General features: G+C 39.3%; 1 protein-coding gene across 1 annotated transcript; it reads left to right on the forward strand.

Moving 5' to 3' along the window:
• The first annotated feature begins 4,384 nt into the window (after positions 1-4,384).
• traf7 (TNF receptor-associated factor 7) lies at positions 4,385-21,083 on the forward strand. The gene is made up of 22 exons (XM_061065214.1): positions 4,385-4,488; positions 7,178-7,345; positions 7,470-7,527; positions 7,631-7,722; positions 7,830-7,946; positions 8,062-8,154; positions 9,639-9,672; positions 9,803-10,025; positions 10,161-10,295; positions 10,526-10,621; positions 10,818-10,939; positions 11,574-11,647; positions 11,782-11,830; positions 12,051-12,178; positions 12,571-12,653; positions 12,784-12,823; positions 12,932-13,048; positions 14,049-14,171; positions 16,110-16,229; positions 16,367-16,498; positions 16,990-17,109; positions 17,456-21,083. Exons 3-22 carry the CDS (start codon positions 7,476-7,478, stop codon positions 17,468-17,470), a joined length of 1,965 nt encoding a protein of 654 aa, XP_060921197.1. The 5' UTR covers positions 4,385-4,488; positions 7,178-7,345; positions 7,470-7,475; the 3' UTR covers positions 17,471-21,083.
• The last annotated feature ends 1,260 nt before the right edge of the window (positions 21,084-22,343 follow it).

Genomic DNA, 22,343 nt, shown 5'->3' on the forward strand with positions numbered 1-22,343 from the left:
CACACACACACACACACACACACACACACACACACACACACACAGAGAGAGAGAGAGCGAGAGAGAGAACAAAGCCCTAATGCCAGACACTTGAGTGAAAACATATTTGCTCTTTGAAATGCAGGTGCAGATGTATTTTTTTTTTACACTTTTTTTTTGCACAGTTGGCCACAGTCAGTCAGTTACTATATACTCTAAAAGTTAAACACATTGTACTTTTTATGTAATTTCAGAGGTTTGCGTAATATGATAACAGATTTGCTGGTAGCAGTTTAACAGTTTTTCACTATTTCATAAAAAACTGTTCCTACAATCAAACGCTACATTCAAAACTATATAAACTCATCTTAAATTATACTTTTGATCAAACACATAAATAGATATTTCCACCACCCACTTCACATCACTGTGTTGAACCTAAAACATTTTTAACATTTTTAATTTTCTAATGATATATATAAGTTATAAAAAAAACATTATTGTATGTCTTTGGCATTTAAAGCATGCTGTAAATATAAACACTAACGCAATGAGGGAACAAAATCTCTTTATTCTCAATAAGGAGCTGAAGATGAAATCTACGTGTTCTCTTGCTCCTCCTTTAGCTCTGTATCTTTCTCCTCTCCCTCCTTTACCTTCTCCTCTGCCTCTCCCTTTTTCTCATCTCCCTCATTATTCTCTGCCCCTTTCTCATCCTGTTTCTCATCCTGCTCCTTCTCTACTTCCCCACTTCCTCTTCATCCCTTCCTCATCCATCTCTGCTTTTACAGTCTTCCCCAACCATGTAAACACATTTCCAGAAACTGTGACTCAATTTCTCAAAACTCTAAACAAAAAACTCAAAAGAGTTAAATACTTGGAAAATAGAACACTACAATAAAAACCATGTTTTCTCTTCTTACAGTAAAACTGATTCCTTCTACCAAAACAATACACACTATGAATGATGTCTTAGAGCATCAAATGAACAGTGATATGATCAATTCAAAACACAAGCATCAAAAGCGTTCATGTATGTTTTGGCTTTAAGAAGCCATGTTACATACATGTTACATGACTCCTGTGTTCAAGCTCTGATTCATTGTGTGATCTGATTGGCCACATGTGTCTCTGCATGTGCATTCAGAGTTCAGAGTGTGATGTTTCAGTGGCAGTGTTTTGCAATTTAAACACACACACAGGCTTTCCATTTTGAATGATGTGTCTTAATGAAATGTGTGGAGAAATGTGTTTGTTGTTTTGCAAAACAATGTGTGTAGGGTGTATGTGTGTAGTACAAATATGGTCTGACACTTTGCTACTAGTGTGTGTGTGTGTGTGTGTGTGTGTGTGTGTGTGTGTGTGTGTGTGTGTGTGTGTGTGTGTGTGTGCGTGTGTGTGTGTGTGCTTGTGTGTGTGTGTGTGTGTGTGTGTGTGTGTGTGTGTGTGTGTGTGTGTGTGTGTGTGAATATTGCTGCACATCAACAAAGCTGTATTGAAAATGTCTCTTATTCATAGCTGCATTCAGCCCTGCTCTTTCTATTTACAGCCTCCTCCCTCTCATGTGGGCATCTTTCACATGCACCTACTGTTTCCAGACTGCAGGGCTGCACGCATCGGCCCCTTTTGTGTTACTTCTTCATTATCTCGCTTCCCTTCACAACATCTCACCAAACTGATGTCAGGATGAACAGTGGTGGGGTTTTCTGTTGATCCTGCAGGCATGTTTTTAGATTATATGCACCGTTTTTTAAGACCAATGCTTTGATACTTAATGGACAAATGTTACTGGAAAATAAACAAAAACTAATATACAATGTCATTTACTGTAAAGCAGTTGTGAGGAACTTCCATTTTGTGACAAATCGAGTGCCCCCTGTGGTCAAAAGAGGAACACATGTAAAGATCTTTACTTTGTTAATTTGTTTTGGAAGCAAGTTAAAGAAAGGCGTTTTAACCATTAATGCTTGTTTCTTTTCAAACACAGCTGTTTATATATGTGGCTATATAGTATTAATTACCATTATATTAAAACCGTGCAGCTTTGTACAATTTGTTAAAATACCATTTATACACCTTCTTTAGCTTACAGATTTGGTCACTCAGAGATAATCGTTTTTTAAAGTGATCACAATTCCTTACATTTCATTGTGATAAGCCAACAGCAACTCAAAGCTGAGCAGCAAGACCAACATGAATGTTATGAGCCACAAATTGTACAGCTTAATGAAATTCAGCAATGGTTATTATTAATCATGACCACCTGTGCCTCCCGTTACATGTTGAATTGATGTCCCTCCAAATTTCAATGTAGCTTTATCTTTTGGTTGTGATAACGGATAGTGTCTATAACTTTAAGTGTGTTTCTTTTTCACACTTAAAAAAAAGAAGAGATACAGCCAATAGAGAGGTTCTTGTCTAATGTTCAGCCTACATTTAGATAAACAGTGCCCTCTTCTGGTGAAAACAGGGTAGCATTAAAACAGTATTACTAACTCAATCAAATTAAAGCATGACAATTCAAAGTAATTATTGTGTAGAAAAAGAGCGTGTTTAACTATTATATGATATTGCTTTCAGATTAGCTTTGTATGAATTCATAGTTAGTTATAAAGAAGTGCATTATACCTCACCCATCAGAAAACATATATCCTTAAGTAGGCCTAGGCTATAAAAAAGTCAACTTAAAAATCGCGAAATATTTTATTTTTTAGATTATGTTTGATACATATCTGGAGTAAAGGTTTTAAGTTACACTTCACCTCTGTTTAAAATAAAGAAAAACATTTTATTGTTAACTTTCACCAAATGTTCAGGCATTCTCAGACTTTGATGAAAATTGTTGGTGGAGAAAACCACACTTTGAATATATTCCCTCCAATCTCTAAATTAGGCTACTTTAAGGAATATTTAACCCACAACATACAACATTTATGAATTGACTTACTGCCGCTTTCTCGACAAAACGGGGTGATAAATCAGAGCCAATAACAAAATGACTTAATTTGCTAAGTGCATGAAGTGCATTAAATTATCTAGATATCATTGGAGTTATACTAAAAAAACAATAAGCTAAGACCCTTGCTACTTATGCAAGAAGTAAAGATAGAAAACTGTCACCAAAACAAAAAGTGTAGCCTATTATTTTTAGTGTTGGAAGTAAAACTGCCAAAGCTCAAACTGTGTGTTCATATGAGAAGCAAAAGTTGGAATGAGTTGAGATTATGAAATAATTCTATTATATATTTTATCTTCTAATAGGACTATTAGAGTTGTTTCACTATATACCAATAGACTGCCATTTGCCAGTAGTCTATCTGTAGGAGACATGATTACTTCAATGAATCTCTGCAAAACAAAAAACTACTGTCATTTAAAAAAGGAGATTTACCATCCCAAGGAGATCACCTTTAGTCTTTATTTGATTGCACTGCTAAGACATCATTAGGTAGAACTGTGGCTAACAGTGTATTAAAAAAAAAAGAAAAAGAAGTAGGCCTAATAGGCCTGTTGTAACACAATCCAGAAAGCAGCATTCATGGAGGAGCTGGCTATCACTAAAGTTGTACTTTAGACAGCATCAAATATTACATATAGCCTACAAACTTAGCAACATACAGGGAACTCAAACTATCATCGTGACTGAATGTCCATATGCCTGTGCACTAACAAATAATAACTAAATTCAAACATGAGCCCCTTCTTATCTTTCATATACAATCTGCAATTCAGCATGATGATCGGGTGTAAATCACAATGCAGTGTTCTATAATGGGGAATACTGCAGTTTGTTCAGTGCATACTGTGGAAGTGGCAACAAAGGTAATATTATCCTTAGTTTTTTTCTATGTAGGCCTATAAGCTATATATAAAAAAGGATAGCCTATGCCCCATGATATTATTTTTGCCATTTATATTGTAACAATTATTGCCATATAATCATGTCATCGCAGTAACTAGTATCAGAAATGATTTACTTTTCTGCCTGGTATCGTTATAATATATTCAATGCATTAACGTAGCCACCACAGATTGTAAATAATACCTACATGAGCCCACCTCAGTGTTTTACTTTTTTTTTTTTGGTTAATGTTGTTGGAAAAATTTGTCTCAACATCACACCATCGTGCACGTGCCTTCACCGTAAAACGTGATGGCAGTTGTCGCATAATGGTTCGGTCTCTCAAAGAACCAATACGGCATGTTTCAAGGAGGGAAAGAGGCTGTAATTGAGGGTGAAGCGTTTTGCAGTTGGCTTGAGGAATTTACTGACAGCAGCGAGTCCAATGGCAGCTCAGTGAAGTGGATTGTTGGAAGCGTAGTGCGCCGGCGGAGCTGAGCACGCTCCTTAACCTGCAGCGCTACCGCTTTTTAAACTACGTATCCCAGGATGCACTGCGGCGTTTGCGATGTGTGTATTTGAAGCAGAGAGAGGAGGGGAGAGAGAGGAAGGAAGATTTAGGAATTCGTCTGCAGACTTGGAGCTTCGCTGTTAAATGAAGAATAATGGTAAGAGCACAACTAAACCCAAGCCTTTTGTTTAAAGAGTTGCTTTGCTATCTATACAATAGCGTGGGGGTTTTACGTCGGTCGTCGGCAGGGTTTGTCAAAGACCGCTTACAGCAGTGATTGCTAATAGGAAATGTAACATTAGCTAACTTAAGCTAGCAAACTTAGCTAGCAATTTTTTTTTTTTAACAATTTTAACGGACCATAACAAGGCGACAGCTGCTGAGGAGCGGCACTACGGGCTGTCGTTTATAGTAGCCAACATACATAAAACTGTCAGCTCTGCATATACGGTATTTAGAAATGTAGCTAGAAACAGTCAGTATTCAACTTTAGTCCGTAGTGTGTGTGTGTGTGCGCGCGTGCGTGTGTGTTTTAATGTGTGTGTGTGTGTGTGTGCGTGTGTGTTCCGCCCCCTTCTCTTTACGGGAATCTCCTGGTTTGTGAAAAGAGACAGTGACGCTGGATGTAGAGGATTAGGGGGTCCTGGATTGTTTCTGCAGCCTGGTACCATGTGAGCTGACAGTCTGCATACCTTTCTGTTTACATCACTTTCTAATTGTTCGCTTCACTTGTCTTTCCCTTTTGTCTGTCAGCTGCTCTCTGCCTCATTGCTTGGCAGCCGTGCCCCGTGTTTTTGAGGGTTTGCAAACCCTGCTCTTTAAAAAAAAAATATATATATATACACAGGTTCCTTTATTTAGTTGTTGAAAAGGCATTGGATCAGTTTTGCCTTCTGTCAGCTGTTGTGCATCTCAGCAGTGTGTATCCCAAGAGAGGGTTACTAACTTCAATATTAGTAAGAAAGCACCCATGCATTATCGTGTATTTTTCTATTCATCATCACAGCAAGCTATTTTGTGTATCTTTTGCCCCCTACTAATGAACATATCGTCACCTTCCTAAAATAATGGCCTAAGTCATTTTTTGTTGTTGTTGCATAAATCATCTCATGATGCTTGCCACTTCTGGTAAAGTCGCCTACATCCTCAGTTAAAACAGATCATGCGATTCTCCCCTGTAGTATAATGGCCTATGTCAAGAGTGACTTAGGCCGTATTATTTTGCCTAAGTCAAAATTCAATGTGACTTAGGCAAATTTACAAGCTTTTCAAGAAGAACGACAGCATACCACTCTATCACAGAAGTTATTTCCATGATTCAGGGCTCGTCCCCCTCCTCAGCATTACAGTATGTTTAGTTAGTTTGTTAGCTATGCTTCATTGTTGACAGAGTTAAATGTTTAAAATTGCCTATGTCACAAAGGCATGTTAAAAAATGTACCTAAGTCATTTATTACTCTTATGTTACATAATTGACAGAAATTGTTATAAGTATGTCAATAGCCATCTATTGTAATAACCTTTTTGAGTGAAAAAAAAAAATAATATCATATATTCAATATTTGGTTCAGTTTTTTGTGTTTTCTGAAAAACTTGAGAAGATGTCTTAGGCCATTATTTTAGGAAGGCGATGATATCCAGTTTTTAACGGGTGACTTACTGACTGACTGAACTCTGTGTCCCAGTATTGACTCACTATGACTGAGCAACTCAGTGTTTCCCCTACCATTAGGGGGGCGGCCCGTAATAGAGTAATAGAGTTGGAAATCAGGGAAAGAAGTCATTTAGGATACCTTTCCGATAGAAAAGGACAGTTGTCATTAAAAGTAACGCATGAACACCAAGATTCCTTCAAGTGTTTGTGTCGGCGTGTGTCCCCCCCACCCCCCCAAAGCTGTAAACCTAGAGGAAACACTGCAACTCTTAAAGTTTCTCCAACTTTGTCTATAAAGAGCAACACAGTTGAAAATTAAGAATACAAAACATCTTTTTGCTGTAAAAACCAAAGCAGAATCATGTTGTTTGAATATGTTGTTGTGCCTGAAGACTATAAAGAAGGTCAAACATGTATTTAAAAACATAAATGACTCCCCTGATGCATGTTTTCTCATTTTACTGCCTTTAAGGTGTACTGAACCCTTGTCGCCAAGTGTGGATGTACCTTTCTTTTAATTCTCTGTAAAATCACAAACAAAACTATGTCAGCATTATCCTGATTTTAATCAGAAAACTTCAGAATCACAGCTGCAAGAAAATTCTTATCCATCTGTACGAACAATAGTGTGGTGATAAAGGGAAGCCAGGTTGTATAAGGATGCCTCTAACATATTTAATTTCACTTGATATCAAGCATGAAAGATGACTCCACATCACAATAAACATTTACATCAGCAGTTTTATTTGTACTTGTGTCTCTAGTGAACCATAATGAATCAATAAGCATCTTTTAATATAAAAAGATGTAATTGAACTTGAATCTCAGATCATAGTTCATATAATGTTGTCTTAGTGCAGTCTTGCCCTCACATTAGACCCTGGAGCACTGGAGGAGACTGGACTGCCTGGAAGCTAACTGATGAATTGTTGGATGTAGAGCTGCCAAAGTAAAATCAAATAAAGTCAAAGAATTGCAGAACAGAGCAACAACATGGTTAACAACTATCTTCCTATTCTATGCATGTATCACCAGTACAATTTTTAGTTTCTACTTAGTTTTATTTTGGAGTGAAATCAATGCCGTTAACAGGACTGTGTGACTTGTTATTACATTTGAAAAATGTATCACAACTCACTAAATTTCTCCTTAACTCTCCGCGTTCCTCCTTGTCCTCTTTTCCTCTTTCCAGGCTTAGAAATCCAGCTGGCTGGTAGTGCACATCCTGCATTTGTGTGTCCTTTTGGTTACCATCAGTGGTAAGAAACATCCATACAATTGACCAAATCCAACAGAAAAAAACAGCCACAAGAACAGCCATCACCAGCTGCCCCTACACTCCTCACCCAACTCCAACTGGGTAAGACACTAATGCGACATGGACCATATACTGGTTTTGTGTGACATATTGTTGTTATTAGTACCTCCTCCTTTTGTTTAAAAAAAATATCTTTCCCATCCTCCTTATCTTTTATACAATGTAGAGCAGGATGGAGGCCTCATTTGGCCCTACCTTCTCAGCCGTGGCTGCTGGAACTAAAGGTGATACACAGTTAATCTTCCCCTCAAAGCTTTTCTTTCTTCAATACCCTTTCTCTTTTTTTTTTTGCACATAGTTTCTGAATATACCTTCTTACGCTTACAGCTGAAGGATCCAGCAACTACAAGCAGCATAGAAGAACTCCTTCCTCCTCCAGCACTCTAACCTACTCTCCCCGGGATGATGACGATGGAATGGTACTGTCTTAAATCCTTTAAAAAAAATTTTAAAAGTTTTTTCTAAAATGTATGAAAAGGTTATTATAACCTCATCTTTCCACTGCTTCTTCCCACCACCCCATCAGCCTCCTATCGGTACACCTCGGAGGTCAGATTCAGCCATCTCAGTCAGATCTCTCCATTCTGAGTCCAACATGTCTTTGCGCTCTACTTTCTCTCTGCATGAAGAGGAGGAGGACACAGTAAGATACATATACACAATATGTCATTCTGACACATAAAAGGTCAGCTTTTGAAAAAAAAAGAAACCACAGTACAAAGTGTAAAATTATCAAACGTGTGTGTGTTTCTGTGCAGGAGCCCCAGGTGTTTGCTGAGCAGCCGTCAGTAAAACTTTGCTGCCAGTTGTGCTGTAACGTCTTCAAGGACCCAGTCATCACCACGTGTGGGGTGAGTTTCCTTTCTTCCATCTGCCTCATTCTCTTTGCATGTGCTAGGATTGTCTGTAATTAAAGTCTGTCTACCCTTTCTGTAAACATAATTAACAGTTAGTGTATTAAGAGCTCCATTCTTTGTCTTGAAATGTGTTGATGCACCCCAAGCAGTTTGTAATTTGCAGTTGGCAAAAACGCCTGAAAAAAAAAACAACTTTTCATCATAGATCATGACATTTTTCTAGGCACTGCAGGGCTTTTCAGGATGTTGGTTTTTACTTTTCATCCTGTGAAAAATCAAAAACACACAAGCAAATGTTTGAAGGATGTTTGTTGGCCTATTTAGGTCAAGGTCAAGGTTGTCTTTATTATCCCTGTGGGAGGGCAATTTGTTTAGAAGTCAGCAGTAAAAAAACATAAAAACAGCCATCATAAAACATTATAAGGAAACTAAGAAGTAAAAAGTCCAATCTTGTTCTATTACAGTTGTAATCAGTGTTTTTACACAATAGCATTAAACATTTTTTTTTTTGGGGGGGGGGTTAATGGATAATTTAACAAAGTTACATACATTGTGTTGTTTCTGTCTACAGCTCTGGGGTGTGACTCATACAAAACAAGGCTGAAATTGGATGTGCATTTATTTACTGGATTTTAGAAAGTGTGTAATTCGGGACATGTGTGAGAATCAGTGTAGCTCCCTCAGATAACAACACGAATCACGAGGTCTTGATTAAAATACAAGGTTTATTTAGTCCTCCAGACCAACCCGTGAGAACTGAGATTGAGAAAGGAGAGAGGAAATCAAAGAGTTTACATTTAGACAACGTAGATAACACACTTTCATACAAGCTAATTAGCATAACAATTCCCGCGTGTCATCGCTAATTTACATACATAAACAAAGCAATAAAACAAATACCTCGTAGGCTGCTTATTATCTAAGAGGGGCTAATCCCGGACAGCTCTTCATCTTTACTCTCCTTAAGTTTATCCTTTTATGTGTGTTAACTTCTTAAGTTTTATTCCGCTCTTCATCCTGTGTCACGTCTGTCAAGGTGCGTCGGCAAAACTGCTACGTGCGGAACAATCAATAATAATTAGTTCCGCCTCAATGACTGCAGAACGGAACTACAATAATAAAAGGTTGGACAAACAAAAACTAAACATGAGAGGCAGTTACCATCAGGTCTCTCAATAACAGAGTGTATGAGTATAAAACCAGAATTTTACGCTTGCATACTTTTAATAAAGTATGTAAATTAAAAAAAATAAAGGCAAAACTCCAACTCTTTCTTACTGGTCCAGGTATATTTGCTAAGCAGAATCTGCATGAAACTACTAAGATGATATAATATGGAGACAGACTCACTGTACACACTGTAGTACAAAATCCACTTGGTTTCTTTACTTTTAGGTGAGTCGAGGAATGATCAGTTAAAATGTATTACGGCGCATTAACAATAACAAAGAAATTTGGTCTTTTTCTTCCTCCCTCAGCACACCTTCTGCAGACGATGTGCCTTGACTTCAGGTGAGACTTTAACTGTGTGGTAAAAATATCCTCAACATTGGCTATATTTTATTTCAGTTAGCCTGAACTAAAGCTGTAGTAGAACGTTCCCTGAGTTATATTCTTATGATCACGTCTTTTCTCCTCACAGACAAGTGCCCCGTGGATGCAGCTAAGCTAACGGTTGTAGTGAACAATATTGCCGTCGCAGAGCAGATCGGAGAGCTGTTCGTTCACTGTAAATACGGCTGCAGGGCCACAGCTTGCAGCACAAATGGGGCTGCATCCTCCACCTCCACAGTGGCCGGTAAACCTGGAGCATTTGAGGTGGACCCCCTCGGCTGCCCATTCACCATCAAACTGTCCATACGCAAGTAAGGACTACAGAGGGATTGTATTTGAGGTTTTATCTCCACTGCCATACTGCCTTTGTGTTGTATATCATACTCAGCAGCAACTTGTTCAGAGCTTGACCTGACCTTTTCTCTTGTATTTTTTATTTCTTTCAGAGAACATGAGGACAGCTGTGACTACAGGCCGGTCCGCTGCCCCAACAACCCCTCCTGCCCCCCACTGCTCACCATGAACCTTGAGGCTCACCTTAAAGAATGTGAACACATCAAATGTCCACACTCAAAATACGGGTAAATACAAAAAAACACACATATCAGCAAAGACTCTCGTTCACCCTCTCAAATACAAAATATCAGAAAAAAAGAGAGATAATGGCTTATCTTGATCATTTGCAATCCTTTTGTTTGAGCATTTATTGTTGTGTCATATTATTTTCTCTCATCAGTCTCTGTTATACTCACATATAAAACATTCGTCTGCCTTCCAACAATCTGCCTCTCTTCTCCCCCCTCGCCACCAGTTGTACATTCATTGGTAACCAGGACACATATGAAACACACCTTGAGGTGTGTAAATTTGAGGGTCTAAAGGAGTTTCTGCAGCAGACTGATGACAGGTAAGCATTACAGATCTTCGCTGATTACCCAAGTACTCAAATAGTTGAATGTATGTGGGATTGATTGCTTCTGTCTGTTTACCAGGTATTCAGCATACAGCACAATCTAAGGACTTGTCATACTTATTAAATATAATAAGTTCATCATTGTTTCTTTTCAGTCTGTATTTAACCTCTGACCTTTGACCCTGCTTAGGTTCCATGAGATGCAGTTGACTCTGGCCCAGAAGGATCAAGACATTGCTTTCCTGCGCTCCATGTTGGGCAAACTTTCAGAGAAGTTAGATCAGCTTGAGAAGAACCTGGAGCTCAAATTTGGTGAGTTACAGCAGAGACAGAAGTTCCTTTGCTAAATTAAAATACTCTTGACTACTTAAAGTCAATGAGTACCTCAAACGGATCAAGTTTCATATGTGGATCCTATAATTCCCATGATGCAATTAGATACAAATGTATTCTCATCTAAGATAGGCCAAGCCTTGGGTCTTACATCTCCACAAGAAGACATACCACTAAATACATTTGAATTAATAGTCTGTTTTAATCAGGTACCACAAGTTACAAGAGTTTAAATGGACATTTTCAGATTTTAAAACTAATGTGCAACTGTAGTCAGATGTAGATAGTACGATTAACGCCTGCTGTTGTTGCAGTTGCTGTCTTTGTCTCTGTGGTGGCGCTCAATGCAGCTTCAAAACTTTCGTTTTTCTGAGACGCTGTGCTTTCATTTTTCAAACTGTAGAACCTGTAGTTCCTGTAGAACAACGGACTATTTAAACTTTGATTTTCTTGTCTCCACCTTAGCTTGTACTGCAAATAGGTTACAAAAGAGCTCCAAACATTTCATGATCTTAATTGGCTATACGTCTTGAGCAAGTGGCCCTACTTGTTTTGTTTTTTTTGTTTGTTTTTTACTTTTTTCTTAAAGTCACTGTGCCTCTGTGTGTTTTAGATGTGTTGGATGAGAATCAGAGCAAACTGAGCGAGGACCTGATGGAATTCCGCAGGGATGCCTCCATGCTTAATGTAAGTGTGTTTGATCCTAAAAAGAGGCCTTTAAAAAAATTACAAAAATAAAACTTAAGTGTAACTTTTATTCGATGATCATCTACATTGAAGTAGAAATACATCCCTCTAATCAGTTGTCTGTATCCTTGCAGGATGAACTGTCCCACATCAATGCCAGGCTTAACATGGGAATCCTGGGCTGTAAGTAGCTACCTTTCTATCCTTTATTCAAAATCATCTTTTCTATTTTAACTTCCCCCTCCCTCAGGGAAGAGAACTATTTGAACAATCCTTTCTGAGGTTTGCTGCAAGATTTTTAATTGTTAAGGGTTTCTCATTTTAGTTCTTCCGATTTAAAAACTGCTCTTACTTTCAATTAAACTCACATCTATTCTCACCCCCTCTCTGTGACTTTGTACAGCATATGACCCCCAGCAGATCTTCAAATGCAAGGGGACATTTGTTGGCCACCAGGGTCCCGTTTGGTGTCTGTGTGTCTACTCTACTGGAGACCTGCTTTTTTCTGGATCCTCAGATAAGACTATCAAGGTAATATCAATGACCTGTAATAGTCATGGATGTTTTAGTCGAACTTGATTCCTGCATTTCAACTTCTCCAGAGTACCACCAACCCTTTTTTAGTCTTGTTTCTCTGACACGGGGTAATTTCTGACCTAAATGCATCTTATACCCACTTACTTCCAGAGATGTTGGGATAACTTCAACAAAACATTTGGAATCTTGTATCATAGATTCATTTTGAGGCTTATACAGTTACTGAAGTGTTAAAAAATACCTTCAGTGGACAAAGACAAGTGGGGGGGAAAACTTGCGGTCGAGGTCAAACGATACGCAAATATTAATTTAGGTTTTTTTAAGACTGAGATATTTTGTTTTGCCTTTAAGAGGTTTGTCATTCCATCTCTTCTCACCCTCCCCAGGTTTGGGACACATGCACCACCTACAAGTGTCAGAAAACCCTTGAAGGTCATGATGGCATTGTTCTGGCTCTCTGTATCCAGGGGTAAGAAAATGTACACATGCATATTAACAACACATGCACACACACTTGGATCATATTAGGTAAATGTCACATGGGGTGACAGTCCTCATGTCCAAAGCAGGACTCAGTGGTACCTTTTTTGTCCCCACAGAAATAGGCTCTACAGTGGCTCTGCAGACTGCACCATCATTGTAAGTACACCTTATTCCATCCTTCCTCTTTTTAAGTCCAATTTGCATAACCTAGAAATTTTCTATTTAAGTGACAAAATGTGTGTTGCTGCTGTGAATTTTGCGTAGGTGTGGGACATCCAGACCCTGCAGAAAGTCAATACCATCCGTGCCCATGACAACCCTGTATGCACACTGGTCTCCTCTCACAACATGTTGTTCAGCGGCTCCCTCAAGGCCATTAAGGTACAGTTGTGAACAGTCCATATTCCCTTTGTGTGTGCAGTGTGCAGTGTAAAAGCGATTTGAGTAATCCAGTGGCTGCAGCCGATGAAGACAAGAAAAGTGCTAACAAGCTCAAGTCCATTTACCGTATACAATTTACTAGGTACATTTTAGCATGTATAACTTCACATCATCAGCATAGCTTTACAATTTTACACCATAAAAACAAATAACATCAGTGAAAGAATTGTCCTACATATGGGTTTCTAGGTATTATGGCACAATACATTTCAAGGTCACAATTGGGCCAGTCGTAAACCCTGGAACAGCAGATCCCAACAGTCCGGCTGAAAGCAATACATCAGTTTATTTTCTCCAGAGAGGACTTGTTTGACTCCTTAGTTGTGGTTTAAAAAATTGTCTTCCTTTTTTAATCTTCATTGCCGTCATCGATCTCTTGCCGTGAGATTTCAGAGGAATTAAAATCTGAAATTTTCTGTCTAAAAGAATATAGCTTAAGATATGACTCAGTGAGAAGTAGACAGTTAAGTAAGGAGCACTGTCTGTGGCCTTTTTTTTTGTTACCATGGTTACAAGCGAGAGAGCGAGAAAAAGGAAAGGAATGTTTGTAGGGCTGTGTATGTATGAGTGTGATGTCAGGGACTTTCCTTTCTTACTCAACTCCACTCGGACTCCTCCACCTCCTCTGCCTTCCAGCTCCTCCCTATTTCAGCTCAGTGACATCATGCAGTACAGTGTTCTCTCGCCCCAGCTCTGTTTTATACACAGTGTTTGTCTGTGGGTGATAGTTGAGTAGCTATAAGGGCCTTGAAAGCACTTTATTAAAGTCTTAAAAACAACTTCTCATAAAATGTTTTGCTATATACACTTTCATTGATAGAAGCAATGTCAATAATATTGTTTTTTAAACAAGTCTATTTTATAATTTGTACTCTATTCTCTCAATAACAGTCATAATCATCACTGTAAACCTTATCTTTCTCTGTGTGTGTGTGTGTAGGTGTGGGACATAGTGGGTACAGAGCTGAAGCTGAAGAAGGAGCTGACCGGTCTGAATCATTGGGTTAGAGCACTGGTGGCCTCCCAGAATCACCTGTACAGCGGCTCTTATCAGACCATCAAGGTAGGTGAAGGGTTGTGGAGATAAAACACATACTGTTTAAATGTATGTCCCGCTGTCCAATCATGGAATCTTAAATATGATTTCTTGACATGCTGAAGTTTTTTTGCTTGTGGCTGTTGAATGAGAGCCACTCTACAAAGAAAGTGTGAAGGAGGTTTTTTTTTTTTTACCTTTGACATCCTTAGCCAGGAGTAAGAGGGTGCTCTGTCTACTTTTGTATTATACCAAACTTTTATATATAAGTATATAAGAATTTGAAGCGTTGCATTTGCCACTGACATCACTTTTAACCTCAGAAGTGTTGAAACAAATTGGAAGTTTGACAAGTGTAGAAAAAATAAGGGAAGTCTGATCTATGTCTTCATCCTTAATTCCTAAGCCTACGCCATTGCCTGCCTTGCATTCACCAGAACTGATACTACACATTGCAACAATGCGGATTGCAACAGCTGATTTAGTATACTTGGTGGCATTGTACACAAACTATGGTGGGACCAATTGTAAAGGAGCAAGCATTGTGGAGGTGGAAATGCCCAGCGATTCAGACACACCAGCTCACAAGTACAAATGTGCTCAACATTGTAGTTGAAGATTTATCTGGAACTGCCTTTATTTGCCCAGATTCAGTCAACCAGGTTTGAGATGCAGCAGTATGAAGAATGTTGAGTGTTCAATAAACATTTATCTATCAATGACATATTTGAGTGGGATTTGGAAGGTGGCCAACATTAAGGAGTTTCCCAAGTGACCAAAAGTAAAATGCTGCATAGTTAATAGGAATGATCTGCAGAGTTTGAACACCTCTTTCACTGGTAATCTTCTTAATCTCTGTTGATAAGCATGCACAACATTGGAAACCTGTATAAAGCCCTTTTATGTGTTGCGTCATGTTTTCAAGTTAATAAAAACATGACAAACTGGACTTTTGTAAGCTTTAAAATGGATTACCAGACCATAGTTGTCACCACTGGCCACAATCTGGGCTTTAGTTCAAGCACAGAAACCGTGTGTGCGCGCGTGTGTGTGTGTGTGTGTTTCTGTAGTGTGCAGTGAAAGCTGTTGGGATTTATTGTGTTCAGTAATTGGATTCTCTCCTCTCTATGAAAAAGGACTTTGTGTCTCTGTCTAACTGCCATCTTCATTCACTGCCCTACAATACAAGTTCTCTCTGTATGTCTCTGTGTGTTTGTGTGCGTGCTAAGGTCGGTCACTAATGAATACCTCAGGGAGCATGTAGAGAGAAAAAGGAGGAAAAAAACGACAGCAAAGAGAGGGAGGGACTGGTTTTGGGAATGAGGGATGTCTGTAGAAGACTGAAGATTTAGGAAAGAGAGATGCAAAGACGGATATAAAAGGCTATGCTTCTTTTTTATGCTGCTTAGAAGTAGAGCAACAAAACACATCGCAGAAGTCGTTTAGAAAATGTTTTGCTGCAAAAATTGCTGTTAAAATGATATTCAGTATTAGCCAATATTCAGTGAAAAACATCCCTTTGAACATTTTGTTTTTTAAATATGTTTGACACAGACAAAACCGCAATTTTACACACGAGTGTAGAAATACACAAAAGACTATTGAAAAGACGTCTTTTTTTTTTAATGCAATAATTTTATTTGTATCTTAAGTTTTCTTTATCAATTTGCATCAGAAACTAGTGTGTAAACTGTGATTGTCAGTGAAATTTCTGCATTTTGTTTAAATGAAACAGCCTGCCAAGGATTCCCTGTTGTTAAATCCAGACATAAAAGAAGACAGAGAGAGAGGAAAAGGCCATGTGACAAAGCTCATAGGCCAGTTATGACAGCAAGATGTTACATTTTCATGGTTTTGAATTAATGCCACATTGAGATCATCTGATAGAAATATACCTGCAACCCCTTTCACTGATGCTCACTTCCAATAGCAACAGTAACCTCTTTATCTCTTTCTGCTTGTCAGATTTGGGACATCCGTTCTTTGGAGTGTGTTCACGTCCTGCAGACCAGTGGGGGCAGTGTGTACTCCATCGCTGTCACCAACCATCACATTGTCTGTGGCACCTATGAAAACCTCATCCATGTAAGAAAGCTTCAAATAAAAACATGTGAAGTGAACACAAAAGACATCTTTTTCACTTTTCCATTTTACTTTAATTATCACCATATTATAACGATGATGATAATGATCTTAGGACTGAAGGTATATCTTCTTTGCAGGTGTGGGACATTGAGTCTAAAGAGCAGGTGCGGACACTGACAGGCCACGTGGGAACAGTTTATGCTCTTGCTGTCATCTCCACCCCTGACCAGACCAAAGTGTTCAGCGCCTCCTACGACCGCTCACTTAGGGTGAGGATGGACAGTGTGACCTTTTAGTGTGTCAGTCAGTCTTTAACTTCTTTTCCACCATAGGTGCATACAAAGGAGCAACAAGTAAGACACATCCCCTTCTGGAAAGGGGCGTGGTCAGACACAGCTCACTTGCATTTAAATGTATAGACACAGAAACAGCCTGTTCTGAGCATGGCTGACATAGATGTGTTTATAGGCATCATAAAATACAGGATCAGAGTGGATTTTTAGCAGGAAACTTCACAGATGGGACCTCTGAGACTTAAACTTGTTGAAAAGAAGTATAATATGTGACCTTTAACATTTCAGGTAAAGGGCAAGTTAAGCTAGGAAGCTTGTGAAATATTCACCCTCACATGATTCTAATGTAGTTTTGGAAAAAGTATGTTATAGAAGGATTCTTGAGGAAATTTGACAGTTTATGAAACATGAACTGCTTATATTGGGAACACAGTTTGCATGTTTGGTCTTTGTGTTTTCCTTTTAAGGTATGGAGCATGGACAACATGATCTGCACCCAGACCCTGCTGCGACACCAGGGCAGTGTCACAGCTCTGGCTGTTTCCAGAGGACGCCTCTTCTCTGGAGCTGTCGACAGCACCGTTAAGGTACCACGGATCATCTCTTCATCAGCTTCCGCATATATGTATACTAACTGGACAATCAATACTTTCATACCGCATGTCATGCTACATTGTATTTTCAAATGAGACAGAGATACTAAACTGACATTTTAGGAAGACCAGTATAAAATCCTTTTAGAATAAAAGCACTTTGAGAAAAGCAAATCTGTTTTTCCAACTATTCTGACTTTACCCCATGACATGGCCTTCTCAGGGTTTCCTTTCTGTTCAGCAGAATGTTTCATATTCACAATATTGACTCTGCTGGATAGGTAACCTAATTTTTCATCTACTGTAAGATCTTCTAAATCTTTTTCTTTTTTCCCCTTAGGTATGGACATGCTAAGCAAACAGTATTCTCTGCAGGAGTCCAGTTAACTTCCCATCTATGTTTGTGTCAGAGGGACTCTACCAACGGTAACAATTAACAGTCTCAGACCAGTAATACTCCTCTGCTCCCTATTTGAACCATTTCACTGTCTGCATTGCTTTCGAATGTCATACAAACACTCCCAACACCTGGACCCTGATTGTCCAGATCGTCATTCTTAGTGACCTGTTCACCAGTGCATTATGGGGCAAAATAAGACGAGCTGCCTTATAGCTGCGCCACTCTACCAAACCAAGATGAACTGGATGCTGCACTCCGTTATCAGAGCGGGAAGCAAAACGTTTGGACAGTCCTCTCTGCTTTCTGCGAACACTCCATTCAAAATCAGTACTGACGATGCCTACTGCAAACTGTTTAGATAAGTCTAGAGGCTGGTTTCACAAACATGATGTGACATGTCACTCACCCCAAATCCAGATTTTTATGCACTCCAGACAAAGACCAAACTGAAGAATTCCAGATTGGGACAAAGTAGTTATATCCAAATGCAGTTTCATGTTTAATATGTGCTTAAGACCGAATTAATCTCAGCTCAGACATTCTCTTTTAATGTGTTTCCATTTGCTGGCCAATGGTAAAACATCAGCTACTCTGGAACTGGTGAGCGTTTAGGCAAGACTCACTGTTTGTTCACTCATGCACAGGTTTGAGGCCACAGATGATCTCTGCTTTAACAACTGAAATCAAACTACACAAAGTGTCACTGAAGTTAGAATTTTGATCCACAACTGTGTAACCTGGACCCTCTAAGGAAGAGGTGCTTCAAGGAAACAAATGTATTTATTGCTTTTTGGTTCATTTAAGTCTTGTGTTTTAAACCTGTAAGTAGAACTCTGTGGTTCTTGAGTCAGCGTGAGTTAAGATGGTAAATCTTAAATGGAGTTAGGCTTGTAAAGCACTTTTCTAGTGTTCTGAACACTCAAGTGCGTTGTACACTACATGTCCCACATACTGATGGTTGAGGCTGCTACATAAAGGGCCAAACTGCCGATCAGTACTATTCAATTCACACGCCATTGGCATTGCAGCAGGAGCAATTCGGGGTTCAGTGTCTTGCCTGGGTGGCTGTGGCTGCAGGAGTTGGAGAGACTGATGGCCAACTTCCACTAGATGCGTGTTCGGTCCGTCTCCGCTCCGTTCCGGCAGCGGAGGTGATAGGTTTTCACTTTATTCCATGTGTGTGCTTCCACTGGGTCCACTTAGCGGCGTCTCAGCTCCGTCTGAGCTCCGGCAGTCTGGAGCACTTCTATTTTTGCCGGATGCCGGAGCCCGGCGTATCAATTTAGCACAGAAAAGATCAAGCGGGATGGGAAGTCAGACACCGATACAACATTAAAACATCCAGTTATTTTTCAAAATAAAACACTCCAATTTATCTTATCAGAAAAATGAGCATTTGTTTACGTGTTTATAAGGTTTATATAAAGTTGCACAGAGCCGAAACGTACCGGAGCGGAAACGCAATGCAGACGTATCTGGTGGAAGTTCGGGGTGACTCTTCCGCTGAGCCACAGCCTTGAGTGTAGCAGTAACTCAAAGCTTAACCACTATTTTAAGTTTCACTTAAGATCATGAGCAGCTGAAAAAGTCTGTATGAGACATCTGTGAACTTTCTACATATAGTGTCTTTTCCAGAGTATTAGCTTTTTGCTGATATAAAGAATGTGTTTAAATAATAATTGCAGTAAATACAAGTAAACTAGAGGCGAGTCATTTCTTATATCATATTTGTCCACCAGGGGCCCTGAAAGACAGTTTTTTTTAAACTGTAAAACATCCTGCTCAGTATGTGTCAGGTTCACAATTCTTTAAAAGTTAAGCAAATACATTTTCTGATATTCTTGTTTTATGCTTGTTTTTTTAATTTAAACAATGAAATAGGTCTGGTATCTTTCATAAAAATAATTAAATGAAAGATATGTGTTATTCATAGTTAGGCGCGTAGCTGACATGATTGACAGGTTAGGCTGAGACAGGATATCCAGCATGGCGGCTGCAGCCGATGAGCCTCCGGAGCCCCCTGCCGTAACAGATGGCTGACGTCACTCAGGCTTCGTCCATTTAAATTTACAGTCTATGGGAACGATTGGAGAGAAAGTAGGGAATAACATGCGGGATAGGAGCCACAGGTCGGAGTCAAACCCAGGCCGCCCGCTTGGAGGACAATGGCCCCCGTAACATGGGGCTCACACAACAACCACTAGGCTACCAGCACCCCCAGCGTTAGTCGTTTTAACTTTATGTATACAGCTCTCAGTTGGATTAGGAACAGTCATTGGGAAAAGTAGTTTCTTCCTTTGTCTGCAACAAAAGACAAAAACTTGTTATGTGGAAGCACCTTCAAATGAAAGTCTGTCTGGTTAATAAACAACACTTATCTGTTTGAAGAAACCTAAAGGTACATTTTGCACAACAGCACACATGAGAAGGGAAGGACAAACATATATAACTAAGTAGGGATACCATAATATTTCAGTCAGTAAAACTTGGAAACTAAGTATTCCTTTACTTAAGACAAGATAGTGGTTTATTACTTTTACATAACTGAGCTGAGTAGCTTTGGAGCTGAACCGAAGACGAGTGCAAAAAGGGTGCACAATGTTCCATCTGCTCTGCAAAAAAAGTGAACACATCAGCAGCATGGGTGGGCAGAGATATAATAACACATTTCCTCCCCTTGTTCATATCAGTTGTCTCTGAGTTAAGTGTTGTGAAACCAGCCTTTTGTAAAAACACCTTTCATTAAGAGTAGACTTTAAAGAGAATGACATTTCTATAGATCTACTGAGTTTTATAATAGTGCCATGATAGAGCTGTATTCAGAGCCACCCGACGGTTGTACAGTTGTGTAAAGAAACAAATAGTGCCGAGTCTGGACCTGTGCCCAAGATGATGACTCACCCTGGCCAACATGACGGGAGGGACAGAGAGACGAGAGGACCATCTGTGTGCATGAACATGCCTGTTTTTGTGCGTGTGTGTGTGTGTGTGTTTCAATGAGTGCCATATGTGTGTGTATGAAAGCAAGGACAAAGTGTTGTGATGTGTCTTTTTGTCCACTCACTCTCTCTGCCCCACTCCCTCTCTGATATGTAACCTCAGCTGGTTAGACTGAACATAACCACAGATTAACTGATTGTTGTTTCATGACTGTAACATGCTGTGGACTCACAGTGAAGGTGAGCAGGTGATTGTGTGTAATAAACCTTTAAACTTCACAGAAGCATATGCAGAGAAAGTGCCACTGAGTCCTGCTTTCCTAAATAATGTTTCAGGACCCATATTGGGTTTAGAAAATGCAAAACAACTCAATTTGCCTGGAAGGGTAGTTTACGTTCATGAGAACACGTTAATCCATCTAAATATACAAGCATGGGCTCAATCTAGTTTTTAAAGAAGTATTTTGCCTTCATTTCAATGCATATATGACCCATACTTACAGTAGGCTTTGTGATTAAGTTGTTTGGGAAGAGAAGTGTCTTCACTGGTCACAGTTCAGTGATGTCTTGTATACTTGTAATCATGTAAGCCTGAGTTGATCATCGATCAATAAAACCATTGTACACTTTGGAACTGTTGATGTGTTTTATTTTATTTCAGCGGAAGATACTGCAATCTTCACTGATGCTAACAGGCTCATTACATTTAGCATGAATTTGAGTTTTTCTTTAAGAAGACTCCTTTAGGTCCCTTTTCTTTTTTTCTATTTTACAGGGCATTAAACTTCCCCTGTTCATCTTCATTATACAAAACTGGTGACAGAAACTGTCCTTTAAAAAGAAAGCTAGAAACAATGATTATCCCCTGATTTGATTTGTCATTAAGACCAAGCATTTTTCTCGAAACATCAAGCCAAGGGCGAGGGCTTGAAATGCTGCTACAATGTGTGCTGCTGTATGTCAGATTTGTAAATCATAGGTCTAAAACATGGGATTCTGACTCTTTCCTTCATCTATCAGCAACTGTTAAAACAACAGATAGTGACATAGAGCAGGACATAGGGCCATATTAGAAACTAGAACAATGAATTCCATAACTTTTTAGATACATATACGTAGCTGAGTTTACAACAGTTTATGTCTGCAACTGATGTTCAGCACCTCAATCTTCATCGCTAGATAACTTAACAGTTGGATCGAAAATGTTTCTTCACGTTTCCAGTAACAAATTCAAACTGCAGTGTTGTTGTGGGTGAGGAAGGGGTTAAACCTTAGTTCTGTAAGGATTTGAGTTATCAAATATGGAGTTTGTCCTTGAACTAATCACGATGCCTCCAGATTTTCACTATACTGTACATTTTCATTTCAGAACACTGAGTACCTGCCTCACAACCTTAAATACTAAGTGACAGCCCTGAAGCTAGTTAGCTTGGCAGAAAGCCTGCCAACATGACCACACTGCTATCCTACCAGCATGGAAGGCTGAGGCTTTATTGGCAGACATAACATTAACATTGTTGTTGTTACAGTTAGTTGTTTTATACAACAAATAAAGAAACTAGTTTAAAGATACTGGATGACGATGATGTGCTGTCTGCTTTTCAAATCTAACCTGCTGTTTACATTTTTACTATTTTTGTCATTCTTACACTTATCAAAGGATTAAAACAAGGTGAAGACTTAAACAAGCACAATGTGTACATGGCCTGAACTGGTGATGTCCAAATAAAGTTAACACGCCTGTGTAAATGCTTGGGGGGTTGGGGGGGGTGGTTTGGGGGGGGGGGGGGGGGGGGGGGGGGGGGGGGGGGGATAAAGGTCTTCCTAAGAAATGCATTGTGAAGTGCTGTATTGCAGACCTATGCCACCCCCTGGAGGAGAACCTTATC

This window comes from Labrus mixtus, chromosome 20 (genome assembly GCF_963584025.1).
Source record: "Labrus mixtus chromosome 20, fLabMix1.1, whole genome shotgun sequence".
Classification (NCBI taxonomy): Eukaryota; Metazoa; Chordata; class Actinopteri; order Labriformes; family Labridae; genus Labrus; species Labrus mixtus.

Bases quoted from the DNA above. Each gene is read 5' to 3' on its own strand.
- traf7 (XM_061065214.1), top strand. From the start codon at position 7,476: ATGGAGGCCTCATTTGGCCCTACCTTCTCAGCCGTGGCTGCTGGAACT. The intron at 8,155-9,638 runs GTGAGTTTCCTT...TTCCTCCCTCAG, and splicing joins CAGTCATCACCACGTGTGGG to CACACCTTCTGCAGACGATG. The intron at 12,824-12,931 runs GTAAGTACACCT...AATTTTGCGTAG, and splicing joins CTGCAGACTGCACCATCATT to GTGTGGGACATCCAGACCCT.